The following is a 27,856-nucleotide window of genomic DNA, read 5'->3' on the forward strand; positions in this document are numbered from 1 at the left end:
CTGCATCCCTGCAGGAGCCACCCAAGTGTTACGGTTCACAGGAGCTGCCAGAGCCCAGCGCTGTCATTTCCTTCCCCCTCAACAGGAATTTCTTGTTTGCCAGAGGTTTTTGCTGTTTTTTTCACAGCCTCTCAGGAGCACCAAGGGGAACACTGTGGAAAGGCTCCACTGGTACCTTGTTCCACGGGCAGCTGCTGAGGGAGCGTGAGAGGCAGCATCACTGCCCAACAAGCGTCGGGGAAGGGTTCTCAAAACCCTCACAGGAAGTCAAACGGACACTTACCCGTGTCAGCAAAAGAGCTCTTAGTGCTGCCAACCCAGCTGGAGCAGCCAGCACTCTCCCAGCAGCACGGACCTGCAGGGCCCCAGGGAACAGCCACAGGAACAACCTTCTTCCCTGGCCCTGGGAGAGCCGCAGCCACCCTGTGCTGCTGGTGTCACCCGCGGCTGCCGGTGACACCCAGTGAAACCTGGGGCTGCCCCTGGTGAAGGAGGAGTGGGGGTGGGTGTTCCTGCCTTTCCTGCCCCAGGGAGGCTCTGAGGTTTGTCTCAACACTCGGGCTTCAACTTCGTATGTTGTTGTGTGAGGTCAGTGTGAATTAATTGCATCTTTCGGCGCCGTTTCGCTTTAAATTGTTCTTCTTTCATCTTTGGTCACTGGGGGTTTATTTTGCTTGGGGAATCAGTGGTGAGGGACAGGGTGTGTTGCATGGTCTGCTTGCACGGAACAGTTGCAAGGCAGGCACACAAGTGTGCAGGAGTGTAAATGCATGCCTTGTAGACAGCAGTCGAGTGCTGGTTTTATTTTTGCTCTTGGGTGGGTTGCAAATTATAATTTTACCTGCCTTGGGCTTCTTCAGCCCTAAGTGTGTGTGTGTGTCTGTGCATGGGGGTGAGACACTAAGAGAAACAGAACATAAAAAAGAAGAGGAGATGTGGTGTCATGTAAAACCTTTCCTTCATTACGCTGGGATGACTCATGGAAAGTCACCCACATAAATTATTTACTGCCTCTGCACAAACCAATGCGAACAGTTTTTAGCTCGTTTTACAGGATGCATTTCAGAAAAACACAGCATTTATTATTTATTTTTTTCATAACCGTTCCTTGTGAAGTCTCTGTTAATACCAAGGATCTCAGGATTCATTTCTTCTGAAGGTGAGTATTGCCCTGTGGGTATCGTTGCACACCTTGATAACCAGGGGTAAGTGCAGGCAATGCCATGACTCTGGAGGAAATCGTGGGAAATGGGGATTAAGTGAGAACATTTCCAAGAAGGACATGAAAGTTTAAATCTCTTGGGGCTTGGAGCAGCCTGGGCTGGTGGGAGGTGTCCCTGCCCATGCAGGGGGTTGGGAATGGATGGGCTTTAAGCTCCCTGCCAACCCAAAACAGAGTGTGATTCTATGATTCTATGACACTGAAACAAACCCATGACCCAGTGTTCACATTCCAAGCCTGTTTCCAAATCAGCTGCTGGAGCTGCTCTGGGGACACAAAGTTCTCGCCTGAGCTGCCTTGGAGGTCCAGTGGCTCCCCAGAATGATGGCACTCACTGGCTTCAGCAGCAAAAACTGGCTGTGGAGAAAGGAGAGGACCAAACATGCGGGGCTGGAACCAAGTCCCATATGATGAAGGTTACAAGATAGATTTTTGTCACTGCTGGTTGGATGATACATCCTGCTGAAGCCTCAGGCTTTGCTCTGCTTCAGTGCAATGAAATACAAGATCTGGATAAATAACAACTTTCATACATGTAACTCAAATTCAGCTACACTATTCTAAGTTAATTTCAAAGTGTTTTTTTTTCTTGTGTGGTTTTGTTTTCTTGGGGTTTTTTTTGTTGTGTTTTGTGTGTGTGTTTTTTTTTTTAATTAAAGCCCAGCTCAGTATTTAGGAATTTATAAAATACTACAAAAACCCAAGGAAAATTCTAATTTTCTCTTGATTGGTGGCAAAGCTTGAGATTTCTGTCTGTGGAAAGGAAATTCCCATTCAGCAATGGGATGGAGCCCAACAGGAAATTTTCAAACCACACTAAAGAAACAAGAGGGCAAATATGATAAAAGAGACCATGTTTATAACATGTGCAGAAATGTGGGTATTTATCAGAACCACACCTTTCTTTTCAGTAGTAAGGGTCTGAATTATTGCTTTATAGAGCAAGGACATTATCAAACTATTTGCTCTTATCAACAAACAGGAATTCCATAACTGAAAATTCCATTTATTGGACACTCAGAGAAGAAAAGAAGTAGAAGCAGGGAATTGTATTTGTCTGTTACTGTTGGTATGTTTAAAAAAGGGTGGGACTGCATGCATCAGTTTAAGAAGGAAAAAAACCAAAAGTAAAACCTGATGGATTTGGTTTCGAGAGGAAGAGAACAGAACAAAAACTTGTGACAAGTTTCTTCACAAACCAGAAGACGAGCAGGGAAGAGACTAAAGAAAGAACTTGTTTGACTGCTTTTATACTCACTTTTTAAAAAAACTACCCTAGATAAAAATGTAATTATACAAGAGATTTTGGACTTTATTTTGTAAATTTGGTGAATGACTCATAGGCTCATAAGCTTGCAGTAGTACTATTATGCAAGTTATACTAATAAAATATGTGTGCTTGGCAAGAATTTAATCTCATCCTGCCAGAATTTTGAGCACCTTTTTATTTGGACTTGACGTCAACTGGTGCCCTTTGGAGATGGGGTATGATAGGGAAAAATGAGTCTGTGTTTCTGGATTCCAATTTTAGGGTCCCAATACTTTGAATTAAATGTAAATGTATCCATTAAACTCTAAATTACGGAATCACAGAATGTTTTGAGTTGGAAGGGACCTCAAAGCCCACCCAGTGCCACCCCTGCATGGGCAGGGCCACCTCCCACCATTCCAGGCTGCTCCAAGCCCCATCCAACCTGCCCTTCAACACTGCCAGGGATGGGGCAGCCACAGCTTCCCTGGGCAACCTGGGCCAGGCTCTCCCCACCCTCACAGCCCAGAATTTCTCCCTCACATCTCATCTCCAGCTCCCTCTCCCAGCTGGAAACCCTTCCCCCTGCTCCCAGCCCTCCCTGCCCTTGTCCCAAGCCCCTCCCCAGCTTTCCTGGAGCCCCTCCAGGCACTGGAAGCTGCTCTCAGGTCTCCCTGGAGCCTTCTCTTCTCCAGGCTGAACACCCCAACTCTCCCAGCCTGTCCCCAGAGCAGAGCTGCCCCAGCCCTTGGATCATTTTCATGGCCCTGCCCTGGACACGTTCCAACAGGTCCACATCCCTCTTGTGCTGGGGGCTCCAGAGCTGGACAGAGTGCTCCAGGTGAGGTCTCGCCAGGGCAGAGAGGGGCAGGATCCCCTCTCTCCATCTGCTGGCCACACTTCTTGTGATGCAGCCCAGGATGGAGTTGGCCTTCTGGGCTGCAACCGCACATTGGTGGCTCATGCCCAGCTTTTGATCCACTAGTATCCCCAGGTCCTTTTCCACAGGGCTGTGAAGGGCATTAAAAAATGTGTCCAGATACTTCTTCACATCACACATGATCACAGAACCTGTGCTCCTGACCTGCCACCTGCTGTTGCTCCAGCCAATGCTCTATGAACAAACTGTGTCTGGACTGTCCATCGTCTCCTCCACCTGTTTCTGACCAGCCTGTGCAGGGCTGCACTACCAACGACACAGAACATCTCAGCAGGCCTTATTGGGCTTGTTTGCCTGCAGATGCTGGGCAGGAGTAAGTAGAAAATGAAAGAGAAAACCCACTGTGACTTTGAAATGACATAGCATGTCTGCTGCTGGAAGCTGCAAGAAAAGCTTTTATTTTTTTTCTTCCCCTGATTAAAGATAGTGTCAGACTGACTTGGATAATTACTAGCAACTCCTCCACTCAAATGCCCAAATCTTTACCCAAATGAGCAAGCTGTTGGGGTGGTGTTTAGGCCTGCAGGAGCTCAAGAGCTGACTCAGGCATCTGTCAGCTGAGACCACTCCTGTTAACAAACAAGTATCCTCTTTCTCAATCCTGTGCTGTCTACATCCTTTACATATAAAAGTAATCTCGACTAGTTAAGGAAAATTTATGCAGGAAGTGCCCATAAACAATGATTTCTTAAAGCAGTGGTAAACAAGAGGAGCCTTCTAATAGAAACAACAGTGCCAACCCCTTTGCCCCAAAGCAAGATTTCCAGTGGGTTTCTGCAGCAGCCCGTGGCAGAGTGGATGGCTCCCCTCCTTCCTGCAGCTCACATCTCATCTGCACACCTGACTTCTTCCTAGGACAGCTCAGAACTGATCTGCTCCTGGAGCAGCAGGAGCCTCAAAGCCTGGTGTGACACAGACCAGCATCACCAAGGGTGTCATGCATTAGTGCCCCCTCACTGTGCAGCTCCCCACTTCCAACTCCTGTCGGCTCCAGCTGCTGGGTCAGGCACGCAGCCACGAGGAGGGTGAAGCTGCAGGCTCCTGGAGCTGTGTGTCAGCAGGGAGGGCCTGCTGCTTGCAGCTGAGGAATGCAGCACGATCTGTCAGACCTGTGGGAGCGAGCCCAGGTGAAGCAGCAGGCGGGCAAAAGCCACGAGCAGGGCCCTCGCCTTGCTCTCCTGCACAGCCCCTGCCTGAGGCACAGCCTGTGCCACAGTCCCAGGCCACTGCTCCGTGCTCCCATGGCCAGATGCAGCACAGAGCTCAGGAAGAGGCTGGGTGCTTAAAAGCTGAGGCAGGGACCCAAAACTCACCGTCTGGCAGGCAGAAACACTCCCAGGCTCAGCCATGAAAGTGCACTGGGCTGGTCAGGGAGGAGGGGACAGGATGGCTCTGACCCATCCTTCCTCTCTGGAGGTCCAGCCAGCTCCCCACGGCCTCCAGGGCTTCACCTCCACCCAGGCACCTCCTCTGTCCGAGAGGAGAGGGCAGGAGCACTCGGCGGGTTCACAGACTTCCCACTCGTGCCTCCGTCCCACTGCCTGCTCCCGGGGGGAAGCAGGGAGCAGCTGCCCAGGTGGGCAGCAGCCCTGAGGACGTGCACACCTTGGGCTCCTGCTGCGGAGGGACGGGACCTCCTCCCGCTTGGCTCACGCTCAGGAGCTGCTCCTGGGGCTGCTTTGCAGTGACACAGCCCATCCACAGCTGTTCCAGCCAGCCAGCCTCAACCTGGCATCTCCTGGCACAGAACACCCGTGTCTTTTACTTCACCCGTGCACAACCAGACCAGGGGCAGAGCAGGCTGGTCAGCTGAGCCAGCTCCTGCACACAACCTCTGAGCAGGAGTGTGCAAGCATCTCACACAGCTGGGTGTGAACTGCTGCACCTGGAACCCCTCTCACTGGAGCTTGGCCTCGTCTTGTTCACCACATCGTTCCTGCCGCAAAGCTCCAAGAACACCTGCTGCCCCACTGCAGCCACAGCTCATTTATTCACTGGGGCAGCCTCAGAGAACTGCTCTTGGTAAATGATGAATCCTTCCTTTCAGCTGCAGGACTGCACCATTCCTCCTCACAAAGGGTTTTTCAGCTGTTGACCAGAGAATCGTAGAATTATTTGGGTGGGAAGGGACCCCAAAGCCCACCCAGTCCCACCCCTGCATGGGCAGGGACACCTCCCAGCAGCCCAGGCTGCTCCAAGCCCCATCCAACCTGCCCTTCAGCACCTCCAGGGATGGGGCAGCCACAGCTTGGGAGCTGCTCCTCACCAGCACCCCCAGCTCCTTCTCCTCAGGGCTGCTCTCAACCAGGGTGCTTTGGTTGTGTGACCATCACCTGTCCTGTCATGTCTTTGAAGAATCACCTGTACATCCTGGGCACCTTATTTGTGTAAAGACTCATCTGGAAGAAGACATTCAGGACTTAAAGAACTATCAGATCTTGAAAGCTTGTCCATTTAATGACCTGGGCTGTGGTAAATCCACAGTAGCACCAGTGACCCGCCGGAGAAATCAAAACCCAGGCCGGGGGCATGGTGGGAAGGTGCCCCTGGCCCATTCCACCAGACCAGGCCAAGCTGAGTGATGATGCTGGAAGATCCAAGAACCACTCAGGTTGGAAAAGCCCCTTGGGATCACCCACTCCAACCACCATCCCTGCTCCACAAACTTCTCCCCTAACCCATCTCCACCAACACCACATCCAAACAACCTTCAACACCTCCAGGGATGGTGACTCCACCACCTCCCCGGGCAGCCTGGTCCAGGGTCTGACCACTCCTGCTGGGAAAAAACCCTTCCTGATGCCCAGTCTGGCCCTGCCCTGGTGCAGCTTGGAGCCCTCCCCTCTTGTTCTGCCAGAGGGTGGAGGGTCCCAGCCGGGGCAGCGGCTGCAGCCCAGGGGAACACGGGGTGTTGGGCTGGAGGGAGCCCAGGGCTCGGGGCGAGCAGGGGATCATCCCTCAGCTAACGGGGAAGGGTCTGCGCCTCTCCCAACCCCCCCACAGAAACCAACCCACAACACCAAAACAAAACACAACCACGACCAAAAAAACCCACCAAAACAAACCCCGTCAAAACCCGACAAAACGAACAAACAAACAAAACCCACAACAGCAAAATGTAACGATGACAAAAAAAAACACCACGACAAAACCCAACGAAAAAAACAAAGAAAAAATGCAACACCAAAACAAAACGACAAAAAAACCCCCCCAAAAAACCCCAAAAAGCAACAAAATGAACAAACACACCACCAAAACAAAACACGACCAAAAAAAACCCACAACAAAAACAAAACGAGGAAAGAAAAAAAACCCCACAACACCAAAACAAAACACGACAAAAAAAAAAACCAACCAAAAGAAACAACAAAAAACCCCACAACACCAAGACACAACAACCGCCAAAAAAACCCACAAAACAAAACAAAAACAACAAAACTACGAAACGAACAAACAAAACAAAAAACCCGCAACACCAAAACCAAACAGGACGACAAAAAAACAAACAAACAAACAAAAAACCAAACAAAACGCAACACAACAAAAGGAACAAACAAACTAAAATCTCACAACACCAAAACAAAACAGGACGACAGAAAAAAACAAAACAGGACGACAAAAAAAAAACCAAAACACAACAAAAGGAACAAACAAACAAAAAACTCGCAAAACAAAACACAACCAGGAAAACAAAACAAAACAAAAGAAACAAAAGAAACAAAAAAACAACCCAACAAAGCCCAACAAAAGGCAGGAACACACCAAACCCCCCAGGACCGACCCCCCAGCGCAGCCCGGCGGTGCCGGCAGCACCAACAGGGAGGGCGGGAGGGCAGCCCCGCACCCCCCCAGCAGCCCCGCACCCCGCACCCCCGCAGCAGCCCCACACCCCACACCAGCCCCGCACCCTGCACCCCGCAGCAGCCCCGCACCCCGCAGCAGCCCCGCACCCCGCACCCCCAGCCCCGCACCCCGCACCCCCGCAGCAGCCCCGCACCCCGCACCCGCAGCAGCCCCGCACCCCGCACCCCCCAGCAGCCCCGCACCCCGCACCCCCCAGCAGCCCCGCACCCCCCAGCAGCCCCGCACCCTGCACCCCCAGCCCCGCACCCCGCACCCCCGCAGCAGCCCCGCACCCCGCACCCCCAGCCCCGCACCCCACACCCCCCAGCAGCCCCGCACCCCACACCCCCCAGCAGCCCCGCACCCCGCACCCGCACCCCCGCACCCCGCACCCGCAGCAGCCCCGCACCCCGCACCCCCCAGCAGCCCCGCACCCCGCACCCCCCAGCAGCCCCGCACCCCCCAGCAGCCCCGCACCCCCCAGCAGCCCCGCACCCTGCACCCCCAGCCCCGCACCCCGCACCCCCGCAGCAGCCCCGCACCCCGCACCCCCAGCCCCGCACCCCACACCCCCCAGCAGCCCCGCACCCCACACCCCCCAGCAGCCCCGCACCCCGCACCCGCACCCCCGCACCCCGCACCCGCAGCAGCCCCGCACCCCGCACCCGCACCCCCGCACCCCGCACCCGCAGCAGCCCCGCACCCCGCACCCGCAGCCCCGCAGCCCGGCCCGGGCGGGCAGCCCCCGCGGCGGTAAGGGGGCTGGGGGCTGGGGGCTGGGCCGGGCGGTGGGTGCGGGGCCCGAGCCGCGCCGCGGGGCCGGGCCGGGGAGCGGCTGCCGGGCGCGGGGCCGCCCCGGGGCGGAGGCGGGTGTCGGGGCGCGGCCGGGCCGTGCGGGGCGGCGGCAGCGCCATGGCCTTCGCGCGGTGGTGGTACGCCATGGTAAGGGGAGAGGGGTGGGGGTCCCGGGCTGCGATGGGGGTCCCGGGGACCGGGCTGGGGGTCCCGGCCGGGCTGGGGGTGTGGGACAGGGCTGGGGGTCCCGGGCTGGGGATCCCGGGCCGGGCTGGGGGTCCCGGGCCGGGCTGTGAGGTCGGGCTGGGGGTCCCGGGGGCAGGGCTGGGGGTCCCGGGCAGCGAGGCTGGGCTGGGGGTCCCGGGCCAGGCTGTGGGGCAGGGCTGGGGGTCCCGGGCAGGACTGAGGGTCCCGGGCAACGAGGCCGGGCTGGGGGTCCCGGGCCGGGCTGGGGGTCCCGGGCCCCCCCGCAGGGCGAGGCCGGGGCTGTGAGGGTCGGGAGCGCGTCCTGCCCCGGGCCCGTCCCCGGTGCGAGGGCTGGGCAGGGCAGGCAGCGGGGCTGGCGGTGCCCGGAGGCCGCGTTTCTCTCCGGAGGAGCTGCCGTGTTCCCCCCCCCCGCCCTCCGGAGGCTGAAAACCGCGCTGTTTCGGTGCTTTTGGGGGGGTTGGCTTCCGTCACGGCCTGAGTGAGGCGGGCGGGCCGCCCGGGGCAGGACGGGGCGCTGGGCCTGGTTCCGCGGCGGGAAGCGCTGGGCTGCCCCGGCCCCTGCCCCTGCCCCGGCCCCTGCCCCGGCCCCTGCCCCGGCCCCGGCCCCTGCCCCTGCCCCGGCCCTTGCCCCGGCCCCTGCCCCGGCCCCTGCCCCTGCCCCGGCCCCGGCCCCGGCCCCTCGGAGCGCTGCGGGCGGGCAGCGGGGCCGGTGCTTGCCGGAGCCTCCCTGGGTTTGGCCGGGCTGGGGCCTCTGCTCGCCACCGTGACAAACCTGAGCTGCTTGAAGAACTCTTCTTTATAGCTTGTTAGTCCCGGGAGGAAGCAGCTGGGCTCTTCGTGGAGAAGCGAGCAGAGCGCGTGTTCCGTGACAGTTTCACAGGAGGCCTGTGTCCTGTGTGGTGGTGGGGTTTTTTTTAGCTAAATCGTCGGTGTGTTCCTTGGGGAGATGAAGTCTGTTGAAGGGGTGACTGTGCTTTGAAAGGTCTGTACGCGGTTCAGAGGGGGGTGCTCAGGAGCCTGTGTCAAGTGCCAGTTGTTAAGTCAGCGCTAGGGTGTGGGGGGGGTGGCAGGGTCGCAAGGAGGGGGGTCTGGGAATGGCAGCATTAAGTGATGATACGAGTGGTAAAGGCTGCAGCGAACCTGGGGTAAGGGAAGGGACTAAGGCAGCGTGAGCACCTGTGGTCAGGTAAGGAAGCCACTCCTCCGCCTGCCCATCCTTACAGCTGGCACCAGAACAGCACCTGCCGCCTCTGCATGAGGATGGAGGCCTCTCCTGTCTGTGCGTGTGCCACACAGGGCAGGGGCTGCCCCAAAGACCCCTGGGCTAAAGGAGAGTGAGGCAGAAAAGGTGGGAGAGGCGAGCAGGCACAGAAGAGAGTCGCTGTTCACTCTGCCAGGTTTTTTACTGGCTGGTGTGTTGGAAGCAGAATGGGATGGCTGTGAGGAGAGTCTAGTTTCCACCTTTCCATTCCTTACACTGCTTGATTGTAGGTCCCCTGACACCTCGTTCCATCTGGCAGTTTCCTGAGCAGCATCACAGATCTCTGTCTTCTCCCCCGTTTCCTGAAAACAAGGCTCAGGTTCCATGAAATGCTGCAAATCCTTCAGGGCCTGTCATGCAGGGTTGGTTGACTTCAGCTGAGAGCCTTGCAAGGAGATTTCCCTTCTCTCCCGGATAAACCAGAGGGTCCTTAATGCTGATGGGCCTCCCAGGGTTTCAGAGGAATATCTTGATGCAAGACCTTTACTTGAGGTCTGATTGTTGCAAGCAGGGCCTGAGAATGCAGTTGTGAGCTCAGTTGTTGGTATTTTGCTTTGTGCTTTTCACCTAGGCCAGCTGCTTTCTAGTTTATGAACCCCTTTGAATCAGAAGTTGCCTCTGTAGAATCCTAAGTGTTGTGGCTTTTTTTGTCTACTCTAGAAGAGGATGAAGATCTCAGGTTAAACATTCCTGTTCGTATTGTTACTACTTTGTGTATTTTGTGAAGATGTGACTGTGGAGGGATTTGCATGTTTTTAGTGACGGAAGTTGGAAAATACTTGAGGCAACCTAATAACTATAATGGATTGCTGTTAGTTTGTTAGTTAAATTAGAAATGTAACTTCCAACTGCAGGCTTGCTGTTTGTGTGGCAGGGCTGGAGCAGCTCCTGTCCACTGATTTGGCTAGGGGTATGTCTCTTTGGCACTGCAAGGAAGGATGAGCCGAAAAAGGAAGCAATGCCTGAAGGAAAAGTCAAGTCTGTCATCTCCTGGGGAACATAAAGCAGTAATCCATGCATACAATCTCCAGAAAACTGAGCTCGGTCTCTTGCTAAGCAGGTTGATTTATTTGCTTTAATTTATTCATATAGTTCAAAGCTTGGAAATACAGAGCAGAAAAGGGAGTTTTTGAAATGCCCTTCTCATGTGCCTGAAGCATCAGCTGTTCAGGGAACCAGCATGGACTTCTCAGGAGGTGTACTAGGAAGTTGTGCTTTCCAAGGTTGCCTCCTCTGGGTGGCAGACTTTAGAGTGAGGTAATTCATTTTTTTCATTATCTGAGGCCAGAAAAATAACAGTGCTTAATGTGCACACATGTGTGACTCTGACTGACATGATAAAAAAATCACTTTGGTCGGGCCACATGTGCTTTGTTTCTGCAGTTAAACAGTATTTAGCCTTTTAGTCAAAGTATCGTAGGTGCTTTTGATGTAGCCTTCTGGAGGGAAAATGGCAGGCATTTAGTCTTCGTCCAGCTTGGGTTCAGGGGTGTCAAAGTTATGGTCCTTATCCTGATCCATTCCTTGTTGTCTCAGGCCAGTGAAGCTGCCCTGGGGGACCTGGGTTCCTACTCTGCTTGAAGGGTGGTTGAGGGGTCCTGCATCCCCCTTGTCCTGCTCCCTACTGGTGCTGTGTCCTGTCTGATATGGGTTTCCTTGGCCTGAGGATGACTAGATGGACTTAGGGAGCAGGATAGCTCCCAGATTTGGCCCTGGTAAAAGTCTGGCACACTCAGTAGGAACTAAGTAAGGCTCCTGCATTCTGTACCTTGGTTTAATAAAAGAAAAAGAAAACAAAACCAAACACAACGATTTGGGCTTTAATTGGTGTTGCTGCTGTTACAGCTATGTCTAGATTTGAAAAGGCAAATTAATAAAAGGAGTAAAATACATGCAGTATACAAAAAGACATGCTTGCTTTATTAGCTGAATTAGCTGGATTGAGGGCAGCACTGGACTTCTGGAGTGTTGTGATGCTGAGGGTCTCTGCTTAGGAAGAGTTCTGCTGGGCAGGAGCTGTAGCTCCTGAGCCCCATGGCAGTGCTGACTCTGGAGTTACCATTTTGTCAGCAGCAGCTCACTCACTGACATTGCTGCTACTGGCAGGTGAGTGGTGTGCTTTTATTGTAGCAGTAAAAGGCACAGATAACTGGGTTAGTTCTGTCAATAGTGGAAGTGCTATTATGGGGCAGTGAATCAGTTCGTATCTTACCTGTAAAGGGAACCTGTGGGTCTTGTTTTTCCTCCAGAGAGGAACAGCTGGAGTATGAGAATAGCATTTTCAGCTCAAAAACTTGTGGAGTATCTTAGTCATGCCCAGACTCATTTGAAAAACTTGAGTTTATTAGAGGTTGTCTAAAGCAGTTTTCAAAATTTTTGTCATATACCACCATAGTGGGAACAGATTAGAGATGTGTTATTTTTTTACTTTCATTTTTTTATTCAGCTGTAGTATTTTCCCAATCTGTCTCCCCATGTGCCTGAACACACTGCTCCTGTTGAAGAGAGTGCAGTGATTCATGGATGATTACTTTCTCCCTATAGCCATGTAAAGAAAAATCTGTAGGAACTCATTACTTCCGTGAGTTAGCAGACTTCACCTCCTGCTGCTCATTCCTCAAAACAAAAGGGAATAAATGGGTCTCAAATCATCTCCTGACTTGACTTAACAAAACCAACCAGACATGAATCCTCATTCCCTGATGTCTCAGTTGGTGTAGGAAGTGACACTAGTTGAGATATTAGATAATAGTTATATTAAGTTGCCTTTTATATTCATGGTAAAATTTCTTGGTTATTGCTTTTTTTTTTTTAATGTAAAGATTAAACAGTATGCTTTTGAAAAAGACGTTTTGAGGGGCTGTATTCAGTACTATTGAGAGATGCAGAGAGTAAAACATACACTGACAGTGTGCATGCTGAACAAGCTGCCTTTCTGTACATTGCTGCACGTGGGGAGCCAATGGGGTTGCACAGCAGGGTAGATGGAAGCAACAGGTTCGAAGTCTTGGAGGGGATGAAAGATGCAGGAGGTCTGGGGAACCTGGCAAGAAGGTGTTTCCTAATGTGCACCCATGCCTGGACTCTGACAGCATTTATTATTTTTGTAGAACGTAGCAGAATTCTAGAAGTCACAGTAACAGCTTTCTGCCAGGTAAGGAGGACTGGGAGAAACAAGCAATTTAAGGTGTCAGAGGAAAGCTCAGGGTGTGGAGTGGATGCTCCTGGTTGCACACGTTGTCTTGGTCTCTCTGAGCTTTCCGCTTTCTGCTGAAGCTTGTGGGACTGGCAGCATTTCCAAGGCAGGTATCGGAGAGTGCTGTGTTGGTGACAGATGAATGATGAGCCTGACACCTTCCAGAACTTTGCACAGGAACAAGCCTGTTCCCATGCACTGCCCTGGGAGTCATGACTTTCCAGCTGTGACTTCCCTTGAAGTTGTCCAGCAGGTCATTTAGAAATCCTGTCCATAAGTGAGAAAGAACTTAAAATGATCCCTTCCGTCAGATTGTGGTAGGTGAAAGGAATCACACATGCTCTGAGATGTTTGGGAATTTCTCTACATAGAAGGTACATTTTAAGATCTTAATAACTATATGTCTGTTTTCTCTGCTTACAGCATGGTGACAAGAAGGCAAGTGGAGCTTCTTCCGAGCCAGGAGAGGAAAAAGCAGAAGTGGCAGAGGTAAATTCAAGTGTTCAGACATATTATGAAGAAAAGTTGGTAATAAACTTCCACCCATTCAGGTTTTTGTGTTTCAACAGTAAAGTGGTCATTTTCAGATAATTAGCTGGTAGCTGTAGTCACAAGTTACTCATTCCAGGAATGCATAGTTTTGTCTTGTGTGACTGAGCAGCCAACTGAAAATACTTCTCTGCTCTGCTCATCCTTTCACAAATAGGCATTGGTGCAAATCAACTCAGTGGACGTGTCTCTTCTGCAGCACAGGTGTGCTGAGGGACACATCCGAGTGTCCTGGTTTTCTGGTTGTCCTGAAGGATGGGTGAAAGGAGTGCACTGTGACCCTTTCCACCTTGTGTGCATCCTGTCTTTTCTTCCAGAGATACAAACCCAGGTTCGTACATGGCTGTTGCGCAGCTGGACCATCTCCTGACACACTTTCAAATATGTAGTCAGCGCTGTATTTTAGAAAAATATACTTCTTTTTAAAAATACTGCTTCCTCAGGGACAGGTATTTACAGTTCAAGAGTCCGTGCTGGTTATAACATTGAGTTGACACAGGCACCTTTACAGCCTGAGCACAGCAGGTGTTGTGAGCCACCAGAAGCCGCGTGGGGTGCGGCAGTGTTGGGAGCAGTGCTTTGAAGGGCCAGCTCTTTCCCACAGCTCCAAGCCCTGTTATCTGTGTGTGTCCCTGTGTGCTGTAGTGAGTTGGGCTGGAATTACAGGGAGAGGGTGTCTCCCAGGCCAGGGCTGGTCCTGAGTTGCCCGAAGGCCTCAGCTATTGCAAGCAGGAGCAGTGCTTCCCAGGGAAGGCTGGCAGCAGACGCAGAGAGAGAACTGGTGGGAAGGTCTCTTACCCTTTGGCAACTTATTGGCTTCAAATGTCAGTCACAGATAGAGGGAGGCCAGAGATAGGTGTGCCTCATGCTTTGTTCATAGCAAAGCTATTTGAAAAATAACTTTGAGCTGTGGTGCGCTTAACTGCACTGCAGATGAAGGCAGTGAATGCTTTTATTACCATCCTCTTAAGCAAATGATTAAGGTAATTACCTCTCTTTCCTGTCCAAATTCCAAGGAAGGCTCATCTAGCCTGGGAATATCTTCCTCCTTTCCTCTGTGGACAGTTTAGTTTTTTCTTAAAAACCATTGTTATTTTATGCATTCTTAGTTCAATGCCAAATTGTTTGACTGAATCTTGATGCTCTTAATATAGAAGTGCTGACTTCTTTGTGGGAAGGGTGCAAGATGAAGCCAGTACTTTGGATTGTGCAGTTACTGTTTCTGACCTTTTGCTGAGAGGAGCTGCTTCTAGCTAGGAATAGAAAACTGCTCCTAAGTTTATTGTCCTGGTGTTTTTGCTTTTTGAGTCCTTAGAATACTACCTATGTGTTTCCTCTTGTGAATTTCTTTGTATATTTGACTTCTTCCATTGACTTTACAGTGCTTAAAAGTGAAAGAAGATAAAACCACTTCTCCTTAGGTCCATCGAATGGCATTAGCTCTACCATGGTTCACATATACCTCCAAAATACTCTGATTTATTTAAACAGTTGAGTAACAACTCAAAGCCTTTTAGTTTTCCCAAGAGTCTGAGATGTTACATTTTTGCTTAAAGATTGGAGGTTATTCCTGTAGTCTTATGATTTTGAAGCAGAAATTAATAATCTATCTGTAAATAGCTGTGGGCAACCTTGTCTAGAATATTGAGTTTGCTTGCCTCCAGGCAAGGAAAGGTTTGGCAGTGCTTTGTTAAAATTACAAAGAAATATGAAGGTCTTTGAAGAGTTGATACTGATATTGAAGGGAAGACTGCAAAAGCCCATATGCTGATTTTTTAGCTAAAAATAACAAAACCTCTTATCTCAGATTCAGGGGCATACAGTCCTGAAGGAGTGAGGAGAGAAGCTTTGAAAACTAAGCATAGGAAAGGTCTGACACAGGTTTGAGTAGGCATTGCTAATTAGCCATAACATCAAGCAGAACTCAAAATGGGTTCTGTCAAGGTGTAGAATAGGCTTTCTTAAGTCTTTCCCTCTTGGAGACTTGGAAGCAGATAGAAGAAACCACAGCAGGTTTACTGTACCTGGAAACCTGCTTGGTAGGGAAAGCACTTGCACAGAGGTGCTGAGGAGATTAAACAGCTCAGTAAGATTTTTCCCTTTCTAGCGTTATAATGCAGCAAAATAATGCTTTAAAAGAGTTAGGAGCTGCCAGTGTGAAGATTATCTGTTTAATAACAGTAGAGTTTTGGCATTTACCATAGCAGGGAGTGTGTTCATATTATCTATGATGTACCAACTGACGTTCAGAAGATGTTTCTTGAGGAAGTATTAACTTTTCATGTTTCCAGTCACTTACTGCTTAACTTGCACACAGCACTTCCATCCTTAGATCTTAAAGCATTGTATGAAGGAACTAGACACCTTGTCTGAGTCACAGATAAAATGTGGGGAGGGTGAGGTGCTGAAGCCTGGAGCTGGAATTGCCTTACTTAAGGTCATCCAGCTGCTCAGTAGGAGAGGAGAGAAACCAGACAACTGAGCGTGCCTCTGGTCCATGCAGCTGTGTGAGGAGCCCACAGGGAAGCCATGAGTTGCCTGAGGACAGCCTGCCCTTCCCTCCCAGCAGTGCAGTGGGCTTCCTTCCCCTGTGGTATCACTAGCACAGCTGCCAGCTGCAGCTCATGTCTGCTGCTGCTTAAACATGGAGCTTCTGAAATCTGTGGTGTGGCTGACGCTGAAGTTACAAAGCTAGCTGCTGCTGGCTGGAGCAGACAGGCTGCAGGTGAGATCAGCAGCTGCTTCCAGCAGCCACTGTTGTGCTTGATGGCTGCCAAGCTTGGAAAGCAAAGGATACACACAGTCCCTCCCTGCTTCTCTTCCCGAGGAGCCACTCTCACCTCTTCTCCTTTGTGGCCAGAAACATAAAGCTTACTGCAGTACTGTAGTTCCAGCTTTTCCTTCTAGAATGCTGAATTTACTCTGTTCCATTTTTGGGAAAAAAAACCTGAAGATGTGGCCTTAAGGCTATAGACCCATTTTACTTTATCCCTGATCCTTCACAGTAGCTTGTGGTAGTTCCTTGGAAGCCCCTTGGTTGCACTAACACTCAGTGCCATTGCATCTAGCACAGGAGAGAAGTGTTGTGGGAGGGTTTTGGGATGGATAGGACTGTGATACCCTGTTTCACAGGGCAGAGAGGTGTTGTGGAAGAGTTTTGGAATGGGTAGGACTGTGATATCCTGCTTCACAGGGCCACCATGCTGTTAGGAAGATTGATCTCCTCCACTTCATTACCTCATGTGTGTTAGCAGAGTCTCATTTCAGCAGTGCTGCTCAGGCTGCAGGTCTAGGCAGACTGGAGGATCTACTTGCAACAGGAATGGTCAGCTTCAGGTTGAGCTACACATAACCTGTCAACCTAATGATGAGCAAATGAATATGTACCTGTACACAGTGTCCTGTAGAAATAGGCAAAAAATGTGCTGGAGGGACAGTGCTGGAAACTGCAGATGTGTTCAGACACTTAACAGAATGAAGACAGAGGCAGTTCTTCATCAGTGTGCTTGGGACTGACAGGGTGTGTGTGTTGTGGTTGTGTTGGGCACTGATCTAGGACACAGGTTTGAGTCACAGCTGTAGATCTTAACACTTCATATCCTGGTTTTCAGAACCTTGCATGTGTTGAATTCATGTTCTAAGGAGAATCAAAGCCTTCTTCTAGAGAAGCTAAATCAGTTTTAATGAGATGTTTTCATTCCTTGTGTATGTGTTTGGTAGATGCTAACAGGAAATAAATTGCTGTAGTTGGAACTGGGGGTTGCTCATGCACTTGATGCTGTTGTGTATGTTTGCAGCTGGGATGCACCTGCCATCCATCAGGAGTGAGTGATGTGCTTCCCATGTCTGCCCCTCTGTTTCCTCACTGTGTTTTGACATCATGGTCCTGAGTCAGCATCTGCAGGGTGCCATCACCAAGTGTATGAAATAGGAAATTTATTTTATTCTCCTTCCCTCCTAATGTTCCAGGGCTTTTTAACAATTTTGTATGTCAGGTGTTAGCAAGTGAGAGACAGATAGCTGGTGTGGTTTTCCTTTACCCCTCATCTTGACATCATCATCATCATCTTACCTGTGCCTTTCCACCAGTTTCAGATCACTTCAGACTTTGTATGCCATCACAGCATCAATGCTCTGGAAGCTTTTGGATGCTAAAATGTAAATAGAATAATAGAATCATAGAATGGTTTGGGTTGGGAGGGACCTAGAAGATCATCTAGTTCCAAACCCCCTGCAAGGGCAGGGACACCTTCCACTAGACCAGGTTGCACAAAGCTCTGTCCTCCCCCCAGGTCCTTCTCCTCAAGACTGTTCTCAATCCATTCTCCACCCAACCTGTTTTTGTGCTTGGCATTGCCCCAGCCCATGTCAAGAGGAGACGGGGAAAAAAAAATCACTGAAGAGAAACCCAGCATGGTTTATTAAATAGACCGAAATTAAGAAGTCCCTATGCCACAATTGTTTGATTATGTGACAGTATTTGGAAGGACCTGAACCATGTCTACATGACTGATTTATTTTATACCTGCTGTTGGCTACTGCTAGAGTCAGGGAAAAGGGGTATGTGATGCTTAGTCTGGGCTCTGTAAGGCAGGTCTTGTCCTTGCAGTGAGCTGCATGGTCCTGCTGCTCTGTTCCTGAGCACTGTGCTCAGAAGCACCCCTTCTGAGGGCTGCTGTTGGGCTGCCCTGTGCTTTAGTTCATAACCACATCTGTAGTTTGTGAACCAAACACTCGTGCTCTGTGTGATGGTGCTCTGAACCCCCCTGCTCTCTTCTGAGTGGATTTGTTCTTTTGTTACTAACTGCACATAGTCTGAATATACTGTTGTTGTCTGAACTGTTGTAGAGGGAAACACCAGGGAGAGCTTCTGTGTCAGTCTAAAAATGTAGCGTGTGCATTGGCTGGTGCCTGTAAAAATGTATTAAGTTAGATAGACCCATACAATCTAGGAATTGAAGCCTCAGCTTAGAGTTGGGCCATGTTTTACCAGATATGGTAGGAAGCAAGACCCTCCCTAAGGCATCCTGCCGTTTCGAGTCATGCTGTGCAGCAGTCTAGCCAAAGTATGTGCTGCTTGCTCAGCTCATTATTCTTCACTGGACAAGAAATACATTCTTTACTTTGAAAGGGTGACAGTGATGACTGGCACTGATGCATTACTTACCTTTTAGAATTGATGCATTGCTCTAACATCAGGATTTCTGTGATAGCTTTTAATCCTGATGCTTATCATGCAGGATTCCTCATCCAGAAGCAGCATTATGGTTCCTGCAGGGGCATAATGCTGAGTAAAGACCTGGTGACTGGTAAAAATAGGTTGGAGTGCCCACTGCTGGTCTGAATTACAGAGGTGCACAAGTAGTTTTGGTTGGTGCCTTTGTAAGGTTTCTTTCTCCTCTGCTAACAAATTACTCTCAACTGCTTTGTTTGGTTGTTTTTTATCCCCACCCTCCACCTTGCAGGTGGCCACAGAGGAGCCTGGCCCCGATCTGTCCTCAGTGGAGCAGCAGGGAGGTTCTGAGGAGTACAGCACCACTTGTTTGTTCCTCTTCCTTTTCTGTTTTTTTGCTTCTTTGGCTAAGGAAAACAAAAGTTATTTCCGTTAATTTTTGGTACTTGTTGGTAGCTTTTGTGGTGTGGGTCTCTTCCTGCTGGAGGAAGAAATACTGTGATTGCTGCTCAAGCAGTTCTTGAATGAAAGATTGAAAGGTGGAGGCTGAAATGCTGCTTATGGTTGTCAAAAGCATTTCCAGAATAGAGATTGCACATTCTTTCCTCATGTGGTTTTCTTTTTTCATATAAACAGTGGTACCATGTGCATTCTCTTTGCAATATTGTAATGAACACTTGAATGTTATAGTCCAAAATGAACATTTATTCTGTATTTCTAGACACCAGTCTTAATGCATGTCTTCAGTGAAAAAATCTACATACCAAAGGGATATGCATTTTATCTCCCCTTTATTAAACAGGAGGGAATTAATATTCAACTCTGAACCGGCGTGTTGGCCTTTTGTTTTGAAGCCACTGCTAATAATGAAGAGTAGATAATAAGTACCTGTATGCCACAGCTTTTGTTCCTTCACAGACTATTCTCTACAGGCTCTTGATTCTTCTAACTGATTTCATAAGGAAGCTATGCTTTGATAATTCATTAGCTCTGCTATTATCAGACTGGGGAGTGAGGTGTCAGTACAGCTGCAAGGTGATTCTTCAGCTGATTGTGTCTGAGACTGTCAGAAAAAAATACCCTTCCACTTCTTGGAGCATGAGAAGATGGGATAGCTCTGATGGATTTGTTGGTAAAGGGTGTTAGAGCTGGTTTGCCTGGATGCAGCATTGTGGGGAGGGTGCTGGGGAGCACATAACATCATTATTTCAGTGAGTGTAAAGGAAGGATGACCCTAGGACCATGATGTGGCCAATTTTTCTGCTTTTACAGATGGCTGAAAGGGTAGATACCAAAGGAGTTACTGTTGAAAGATGACCTTGGGAGCTGAAATGTGTTACTCTACTCAACCTGTCCTGGGCAGTAAAGAATACTGATTTGATGCCTTGGCTTAACTTTCCTCACAGCTTACCTCCAGGTAGTCTTTGCTCCAGAGGAGAAGTAGTTATTTGCTTCTTTTTCTTCTTCATCTCCTACTTGCACCTATACTGCTGGTCCATGTACCATCAAACAGACAGATGTTTGCTTTAACAATTGTTTCTTTATGCTGTTTAATTCATTAATAACTTCAGGCTCAGAACAGGGATTTATTTAACCCTGGTGGTTTTTTTCTAGTTCAAACTGGAGCTAAAAAAAAAAAGGCTAGCCTTGCGCCTGAAGTATTTTTAATTTGTTGGTTGGTGTCACAAAAACTCCTTCTGCAAAACAGTATGTTATTTGTGGTCTTCCAGAGGACCACAGTTATTTTAGACGTAGTCATAGTTCCCAAAGATGAGTCCTGAACACCGTGGACCATCAGGTTCTGGAACAGAGACTGATTTCAGCAGAGCTGGAGGTGGAGATGGAGAGCTGTGGTGCTGAAGGCATGTCCTGAGGACTGACTGCTCTTCAGGGGTCTGCTGTGTTTTCATTATTTTTCTTTCCTGTCTGAACATGGAAAGGTAGCACTTAAAACTTGCTGTTCCTTGGACAACTTAAGAACTTACTTAAAAGTTGAAGCATTTGTAGATAGAGCTTAGTACTGAGTCCTTAATGCAGCACGTCAGAGATAAGAGCCAAGGTGTCCCTGCAGAAGTGGAACCCCTCACATCTCTGTCACCTGCCTTCAGGACCATTGTCCTCAGAGGTGCCCAATCACCTGGCCAGTCACAGTAGTGGCTGGGCTCTCTATAAACTACCACAGCCTGGGACTTTGCAGCTGATGAGGGTGAAAGTTTGAGGGTCTGGGATGTTGGAGGGTTGGTGGCTGTGTCTGGGGGATGTGCTCAGCTTTGCTGCTGGTTGAGCCTGCAGCCACATCCCTCAGCCTGGGCAGAGAACCCGGGTCACAGGGGCTGGACTGCACTCCAGCAGCTGGGCGGGTCTGTACTGGGCAGCACTGGTCTGTACTGGGCAGCACTGGTCTGTACTGGCCAGTGCTGGACTTCAGCAGCCGTGCAGCAGATGGAGCTGGAGATGCTGATGGAGGCAGCCACATTCCTAACATCCCTTTAACAGGAAGAAAGCATTGTTACATTCTGTTTTTTTCAACAGACTGAAGTCTTAGCTGGATGCCAGTTTTTGCCATGTGGCCAATATGAAGCATGAAATCCCTGATATAAATATCCCGCTTTGTGTCAGTCTGTACTGCTGGGCCTCATTTTTATTATGTTAATCCTATGTAAATGGCCACAGAGAGTGGCCCACTGCCTTGGGCTCTGGTGGGAGGCTGACTGCTCAATGTGCAGCTCTGGTTATGTGAGACAGTCTCTTGCTTTTGGAGCTGAATCAGGAAGAAAACAGGAGGTGACAGTTACCTTAATGACAGAGGTGTCTGAGCCTCCCAGTCTGAGACAGTACCTGTTGTCCCATCAGTTGAAAAATGGTGCTTCTGAGCTTGCATACAAGTTTGCTGATTGATTTTCTGATCATTCTGCAGACTTCCCTGCTTACAGAGAGTAATTAAAGTGTGAACTCTTTAGTTGTGATATGAATCCTGAGCTTCCACTTACCAGAGAAAAGGAATAGATGTTACCATCTGCTGCCTCCAAAATCTAATGCTTTTTGCTGTGTTCATTACTCATGCCTTATTTTCCTCGTCTTCATTAGATGTGATTTCAGCAGTCGCTTTTTGCAGTGGTAGTTGATCATAATGGCATTGCATTGGTCAAAAACTGGACCTTCAAAGGGGATGTCATGGTTTTCTTTCAGTTGCAAGAGCATTAACTAGAAGAGCCATCATTTTGCCCTCAGCTTTGCATCTTTACTTCCCTGCCTGAGGTGTGATGTTGCCTCCTGTGTTGTCATTCAAGTTACGTCTGTGCACCAGTTGCTTACCCATCTTATTTTCATTTGTAATTTTCATTAAAGTGTGTATGGTTACTCTTGCTGTAGCTATTAATTACAACGGAGTTGTTCTGCCACAGGAAATGGCACAGATGTATGTACCCTCTATAAAAAGGCACAGGAGAACTCAGCCTGTTGTGGGCTGGGCAAAACTGTCTGAAGAGAGTCGGTGTGAATTCAAGTTACGTCAAATTTATGTTTGGATGACTTGCTTTGCATAAGGTATTCTAATGGGCTTTTTAGTGCACTTCTTATATACTTACTTATTTACAGTTTTGCCTTCTTCTTTATCAGTGTTTCTGATGTTTGTTCTATCTTCTATTTTGTAGAATAAATCAGTGAGTGCTAATGTCAGCCAGCCACCCAAGACACCGGCAAGTGGAGCACCTGATGTTGTTAAGGTAACGCATACTTAAGGAAGGGGTCTTCCTTAAAAGTGAAGAGGATATGACATGACTTCGTCCCTGCAATGGGATACAGAACAGTTTGTTTGCCAGCATTCTGAGATACTAAGATGCTGCTCATGCCTTGCTAGAAATTGTAGTGAATTGAAATGAGAGAGGAATAAAGTCAGCAGAATGCCAGTGTTGGCTTTACGGGGCTGTGGGTGTGTCTCCACCCTTAGGTGTTTGTCCTGGTTTGAGCCAGGACAGAACCAGTATTCTTTCTAGTAATTTTACTCTTCAGTTAAGTCTTTTCTAAATAACTGCCCTTGCTGAAATCAACAGTGTGCTTTTCAATCAGTGTCTGCCTCTAGGACTGATAATGCTCGATATTTATAGTTACTGCTGGAGAATGGTGTGCAGAACAGAGGCCACTGCTTGGTTCTTTTAAAGTTACTGTGCTCTGGAAACAGAAGGGAGTGAAGGGGTCACACCTGCCACCCTCCTGTGGGGAGGAGTGGACCAGCACTGACCAAACATAGTGTTCCCCTCAGTTCAAGAAGGACAGGGAAGTGCTTGAAAGAGTCCAGCACAGAGCCACAAAGATGATTAAGGGAGTGGAACATCTCCCTGATGAGGAAAGGCTGAGGGAGCTGGGTCTCTTTAGTTTGGAGAAAAGGAGACTGAGGGGTGACCTCATCAATGTTTACAAATACGTAAAGGGTGAGTGTCAAGAAGATGGAGTTAAGCTTTTTTCAGTGATGACCAGTGATAGGACAAGGAGTAATGGATACAAATTGGAGCTTAGGAGGTTTAAGGTGAATATCAGAAAAATTTTTTTTACTGTGAGAGTGACAGAGCCCTGGGACAGGCTGCCCAGAGAGGTTGTGGAGTCTCCTTCTCTGGAGACATTCAAACCCCCCTGGACACGTTCCTGTGTGATGTGCTCTGGGTGACCCTGCTCTGGCAGGGGGGTTGGACTAGATGATCTTTCGAGGTCCCTTCCAACCCCTAGGATTCTGTGATTCTATGATTCTGTACCAGGTGTAAATCTGAGGGATCATGAGGGTCAAGCTCTTGTTTGTCCATGGCTCTGTGTGTTTGATCCCAACCTCTGCATTCCTGAATCCAACTCCTGTCTGCTGCTGAGGCCAGGAGTCCCCACTGGGACTTTCCCAGGGCCTGCCCTGCAACCTCAGTGGGGATCTGAGGGTTATTGGAGGAATAAGTACAATACTGGTTTTGCATGTATTTGTACATGTTTCATTATTTTCTCTTTCATCATTACCTTTTCACTAAAGCTGTGTCATTCAGTGTCCAACCCGTGTATCTCTCTCCCTTATTCTCTTCTATTTCCCTTTCCAGGAAGGGAGAGGTGTTAGCAGAGAGCATCTGTCATTTGTTTAATTGTTGTCCCAGTGTTAAATCTTGAAAGTACTGCTCATGTCTTTGGATTCTGTTCACTCAGAGGTATCTGGTGAGGTGGAAGCTCACAGTGATAACTGTCTTTACTTTCATAGCCCCTGGAGCACTTAGTGTGTAAGTTGGTGCAAGAGACATAATAAATATGATCTGCATATTGGAGTGCAGTTGGTAGTCTATGAAGAGAAGCAGGAATGATACTAAGCATGCTCAGGTCTTGAAAAATACTGAATTAGAGTGTTGAAAATACCCTTTTAGATGGTTGTCATGCGTGAGGTGATGGCTGTGGTTGGTAATCACTGCTAGGTGCATATTTGTCATGGATGAGTGGAATGCACCTCGCTCAAGAGTGGGAAACAGCAGTGTTTTATTGAGCTGAAATAATTTGTCAGAGTTCACCAAGTTTGATGGAATTTAACAAAGCTTTAACAACGTTTTGACAAGGCTCAATACATTTGATGGCAAGGTTCACATTAACCACTGTATGGAAGAAACATACAAAGGAAAGTCTGAGTTGGAACCGAGTTGATTTCTAAATTCCTGATGAAACCAGGTGTGGCTGGAGCCAAGCTTAATCCTGGCCTTGGTCAATGGTTTATGCCTGATGGAATTACCTGTACAATGTTTATAATAATAATTGCGTAGCTGCGTGGATTAGTGATGATTCATAATACTGCTTGAGTGTGCTAGGTGGGGAGTCTCTAACCCTGAGAGACATCACTGCTCAAGGGGACAGTCACGAGGTGTCCAGTCTGGCTGCAGTTCAGGGAGAGCTCAAATTGGGCCCATCCTGATGCTAATATTTACCTGGTGAAGTACTTGGGTGCTAGGCAGTAGTAGAGACAAGGTAGATGTCTTTGGCTTAGTTCTGTTACCTTGTTCTGCACTTTGGTTAAATTGCACTTTTGGGTTTCCAAGCCACGTTCCCTCCCTTGAATGTGAGCCGGGGGTTTTCCAGTTCACCCTCAGCACGTGTGGCTAGTTGCTTCTTGGTCATCCTGAACCAAGGTACAGCAAGGAGTCAAGTGTGGCTGCCACAATAACCCATGTCTGGAGATGCCCCATCATTCAAAAGATCCTGTTGGCAGGAAGTGTTTTGAATGGGATTTTTAACTTTCTTTGGTAAAACAATGCTCCTAAAAATACTTCTGTGCTACCAAAACAATTATTTTTACCTCGTACTTGGTGAAGGAGGTTCAAACCCTCTTGTCCATTTCTTTCAATGCTTTTGTCTATCACCAGAGACAGCTCAGTGCTTTTGTAGATTTTTTTTTTTTCCTTTTCCTTGCAGTTTGCCAGGAATTTTCACCTGCTAGTTAAGCAGGATGTAGTCACCTATAGGTAGTTCCTGTGCCAGTTGTACAGCGTGGGACAGTCTCAAATGTAACCTTCCTGCATATCAGCCACCAGCTGTGTGTCTCCATGCAAGCTCACATCTAATTTGTTTAGAATCATAGGATCAGAGGGTTTGGAAGGGACCTGTGGAGATCATCAAGTCCAACCCCCCTGCTGCAGCAGGAACACCTGGGGCAGGTCACACAGGAACACATCTAGATGGGTCTTGGAAGCCTCCAGAGAAGGAGACTCCACCACCTCTCTGGGCAGCCTGTCCCAGGGCTCTGTCACCCTCACAGGAAAGAAGTTTCTTCTCATGTTGAAGTGGAACTTCCTGTGTTGTCATTTTTAGTGAAGCTCTTTAGCATAAGAACTGGAAGGCAGCGTCAAGAGAAAAAGATGATGTAATATAATTGCCAGAAATGGATTTATGTTAAGTTATGACAACTTAGTCTATGTGTTTTACTCAGTTCTTTATGCTTCTCCAGTTTCTGTGATATTCCTGAGTATTTATTGGTAAAGATTATGTGCTATGAAAGTACTTACCTCATGCTGTCTTAGTATTGACTGTTCATCAATAGCTATTTTAAGTTTTAACCTTTTTACTTCCCACTTAGCCATTTCTACCCTTCAGTCAGGCTAGGCCTTCTCTTAATTACATCTTTTGAATTTAGCAATGTCCTGTGAGCCTGTAGTGTTGTTTAAAATAGAGCAAAATTCATAGTTTATTGTTCTGCACTTGCAGTTTGTGCCACCCATACTTTTTTTTAAGCCATTTGACTAGCTGTATTCCTTTTTGCCCTTTTCTCTAAAAATACCTATCCAAAGGCTTTTTTTTTTTTACAGTAATTATGCAGGAAAGGAGTCCTTGAAAAGGCAAGGCAGCCTCTTGTCTTTGCTGCAAAAATGCATCAAATCTTATAATGCAAGCAAACACATTGCACCAGTTTTTAGACAACTTTCAGACTGCTGTTTCTTCCTTGGATTTTTTTGCCCTGCTGTAGCCTGAATGTGGCCTGCATGGGAAATATTCCTCTATAATTTTGTTGGTAAATAATACTTTTAACTAATGTACCTTTTCACCTTATCCCAGATAAATTCCTAACCTTATTGAAAATGCAGGTGAGTTGGGGCAATTTACTTTCTCCAGCTCCAGCTTTTCATTTTTTTTTAACCTATTTACACACTGTGGTGAAATTACTTACTCTAAATGGAATAGCCAGAGGGGTTTTTTGATGCCTTTAAATTACTTCCCAGGTAATTTTTCCTTCATTTAGAAATAAGTAATAACTAATGGCTTGTGTTCTGCTTGGGTCACTTGCGTTTATGAATTTGGAACATGGGAACTTTTGTGTGATGGATGCTTGTCATTGCTTCATGCCTGGCTAATAATGTGAGTAGTTTAATTTTCCTGTGGTGTGGACTGCTCCTGAGAGCACAAGCACCTGTCTCTCTGGCTTTGTTGTTGTTGCACTAGGTATCTAAACTGCCATTCTTTTTGTGTCTTAATGTTATCCCTGTGCTCTGCATTGTTTCACTCTTAGGTTCCTGGTAATGCTGCCAGTGTTTACTCACTGCTCTGTTCAGTGTCATCTTGCAAGGACTGTATTCAGATGCGTTGTGTCCACGAGATGTAAAGGAGTAGGTGCAGCCTCTCCTGTCTGCTCTCTTTTATATCTGTATGGCTTTTCTGTTCCCTGTGGTCAGGGCACCTGCAAAGCTCAGTTGGCAACCTTGGTGTGCCAAGTACCTGTATGACTTGATCCTGTGTGAATGATTGAGGAATGATTGTGGCCAAGAAGGCCAGTGGCCTCCTGGGGTGCATTCAGTGTGTCCAGCAGGTCTAGGGAGGTTCTCCTCACCCTCTCTCCGCCCTGGTGAGATCACACCTGGAGAACTGCCTGCAGTTTTGGGCTCCCCAGTGCCAGAGAGACAGGGATTTACTGGAGGGAGTCCAAGGGAGGCTACGAGGATGATGAAGGGGCTGGAACATCTGCCTGATGAGGAAAGGCTGAGAGACCTGGGGCTGTTCAGTCTAGAGGAGACTAGAGAGGAAAAGGCTGGGAGGGGGTCCTGTTAGTGTCTTTAAATATCTAAGGGGTCGGTGTCAAGAGGAAGGGGCAAGTGTCTTTTCACTGGTGCTCAGTAACAGGTCAAGGAGCAAAGTGTATAAGATAGAACACAGGAAGTCCCACCTCAACATGAGGAGAAACTTCGTTACTGTGAGGATGATGTAGCCCTGGGACAGGCTGCCCAGAGAGTCTGTGGAGTCTCCTTCTGTAGAGTCTTTCAAGACCTGTCTGGACATTTTCCTGTGTGACCTGCCCCAAGTGGTCCTTCTCTGGCACGGGGGTTGGGCTAGATGATCTGCAGAGGTCCCTTCCAACCCCTGACATCCTGTGATTCTATGATTTAAAGATACTTAAGAGATATTCTGACTTCTTCCTGTCTATCACAAGCCCTCCTTTCATTTTTTGATGTAAAGTCTTTTGTGACTGTTAGCTTCTACCAAGGCCTCTTCAGTGAGCACATGCCTCGTGGCTGTGCCCTGTTAGATTAAATGGAGTGAAAAGTTAAGATTCCAGTCAGGTTGTGATCCTCAGGAACATCTGCTGGTTGCTCAAGAGCAACCTCTTCCATGTGTGCTTTAGCTGCCAAGGTGCACAAACCAGGAGGTCATCGTGGTTACTAGGCAGCAGTGAAGAGGAAAAGCTGAACTCGCCCGCTTCCTCTGCACAGGTTCCCTACCAGCACAGCTGTATTTTTTTCTTCTACAGCCTTTTAAATTGTTTTGCCAGTTCCACAGCCAAGAGGAAAGCCAATTTCTAGCTCAGTGTTCAATCACAGCTATAAATAGAAGGCACTAATACTCAAACCCAGCTGGACCCAGCTATCTTCCTTGGATCTTTGTGTTCTTATATGGTAATTCTATTGATAGCAAAGTACTTTTTACTGGT

At 48.5% G+C, this 27,856-nt stretch overlaps 1 protein-coding gene and 1 long non-coding RNA gene across 6 annotated transcripts in view; one reads left to right on the forward strand and one right to left on the reverse strand.

Moving 5' to 3' along the window:
• Positions 1–3,783: 3,783 nt before the first annotated feature.
• On the reverse strand, positions 3,784–6,609 carry LOC127395997 (uncharacterized). Of its 2 annotated transcripts, XR_007891891.1 has the most exons (3): positions 5,622–6,609; positions 4,725–5,499; positions 3,784–4,520 (listed from the first exon to the last, which is right to left on the reverse strand). It is a non-coding gene; the product is annotated as an uncharacterized LOC127395997 (long non-coding RNA). The 2 variants fall into 2 exon arrangements; XR_007891890.1 differs by having other exon boundaries at positions 3,784–5,499.
• Positions 6,610–8,134: 1,525 nt separating this feature from the next.
• The window catches only part of CAST (calpastatin), a 63,729-nt gene continuing 44,007 nt past the window's right edge, over positions 8,135–27,856 (forward strand). For 3 of the 4 annotated variants that reach the window (XM_051643508.1, XM_051643510.1, XM_051643513.1), the window contains exons 1-3: positions 8,149–8,196; positions 13,137–13,202; positions 22,089–22,160. In XM_051643508.1, the coding sequence (XP_051499468.1) occupies positions 8,167–8,196; positions 13,137–13,202; positions 22,089–22,160 (168 nt within the window). In that variant the 5' untranslated portion in view covers positions 8,149–8,166. Of the gene's footprint in view, positions 8,197–13,136; positions 13,203–22,088; positions 22,161–27,856 lie in introns of all 4 variants that reach the window. The other variant, XM_051643507.1, reaches the window with a different exon arrangement.

Source organism: Apus apus, chromosome Z (genome assembly GCF_020740795.1).
Source record: "Apus apus isolate bApuApu2 chromosome Z, bApuApu2.pri.cur, whole genome shotgun sequence".
NCBI classification, from domain to species: domain Eukaryota; kingdom Metazoa; phylum Chordata; class Aves; order Apodiformes; family Apodidae; genus Apus; species Apus apus.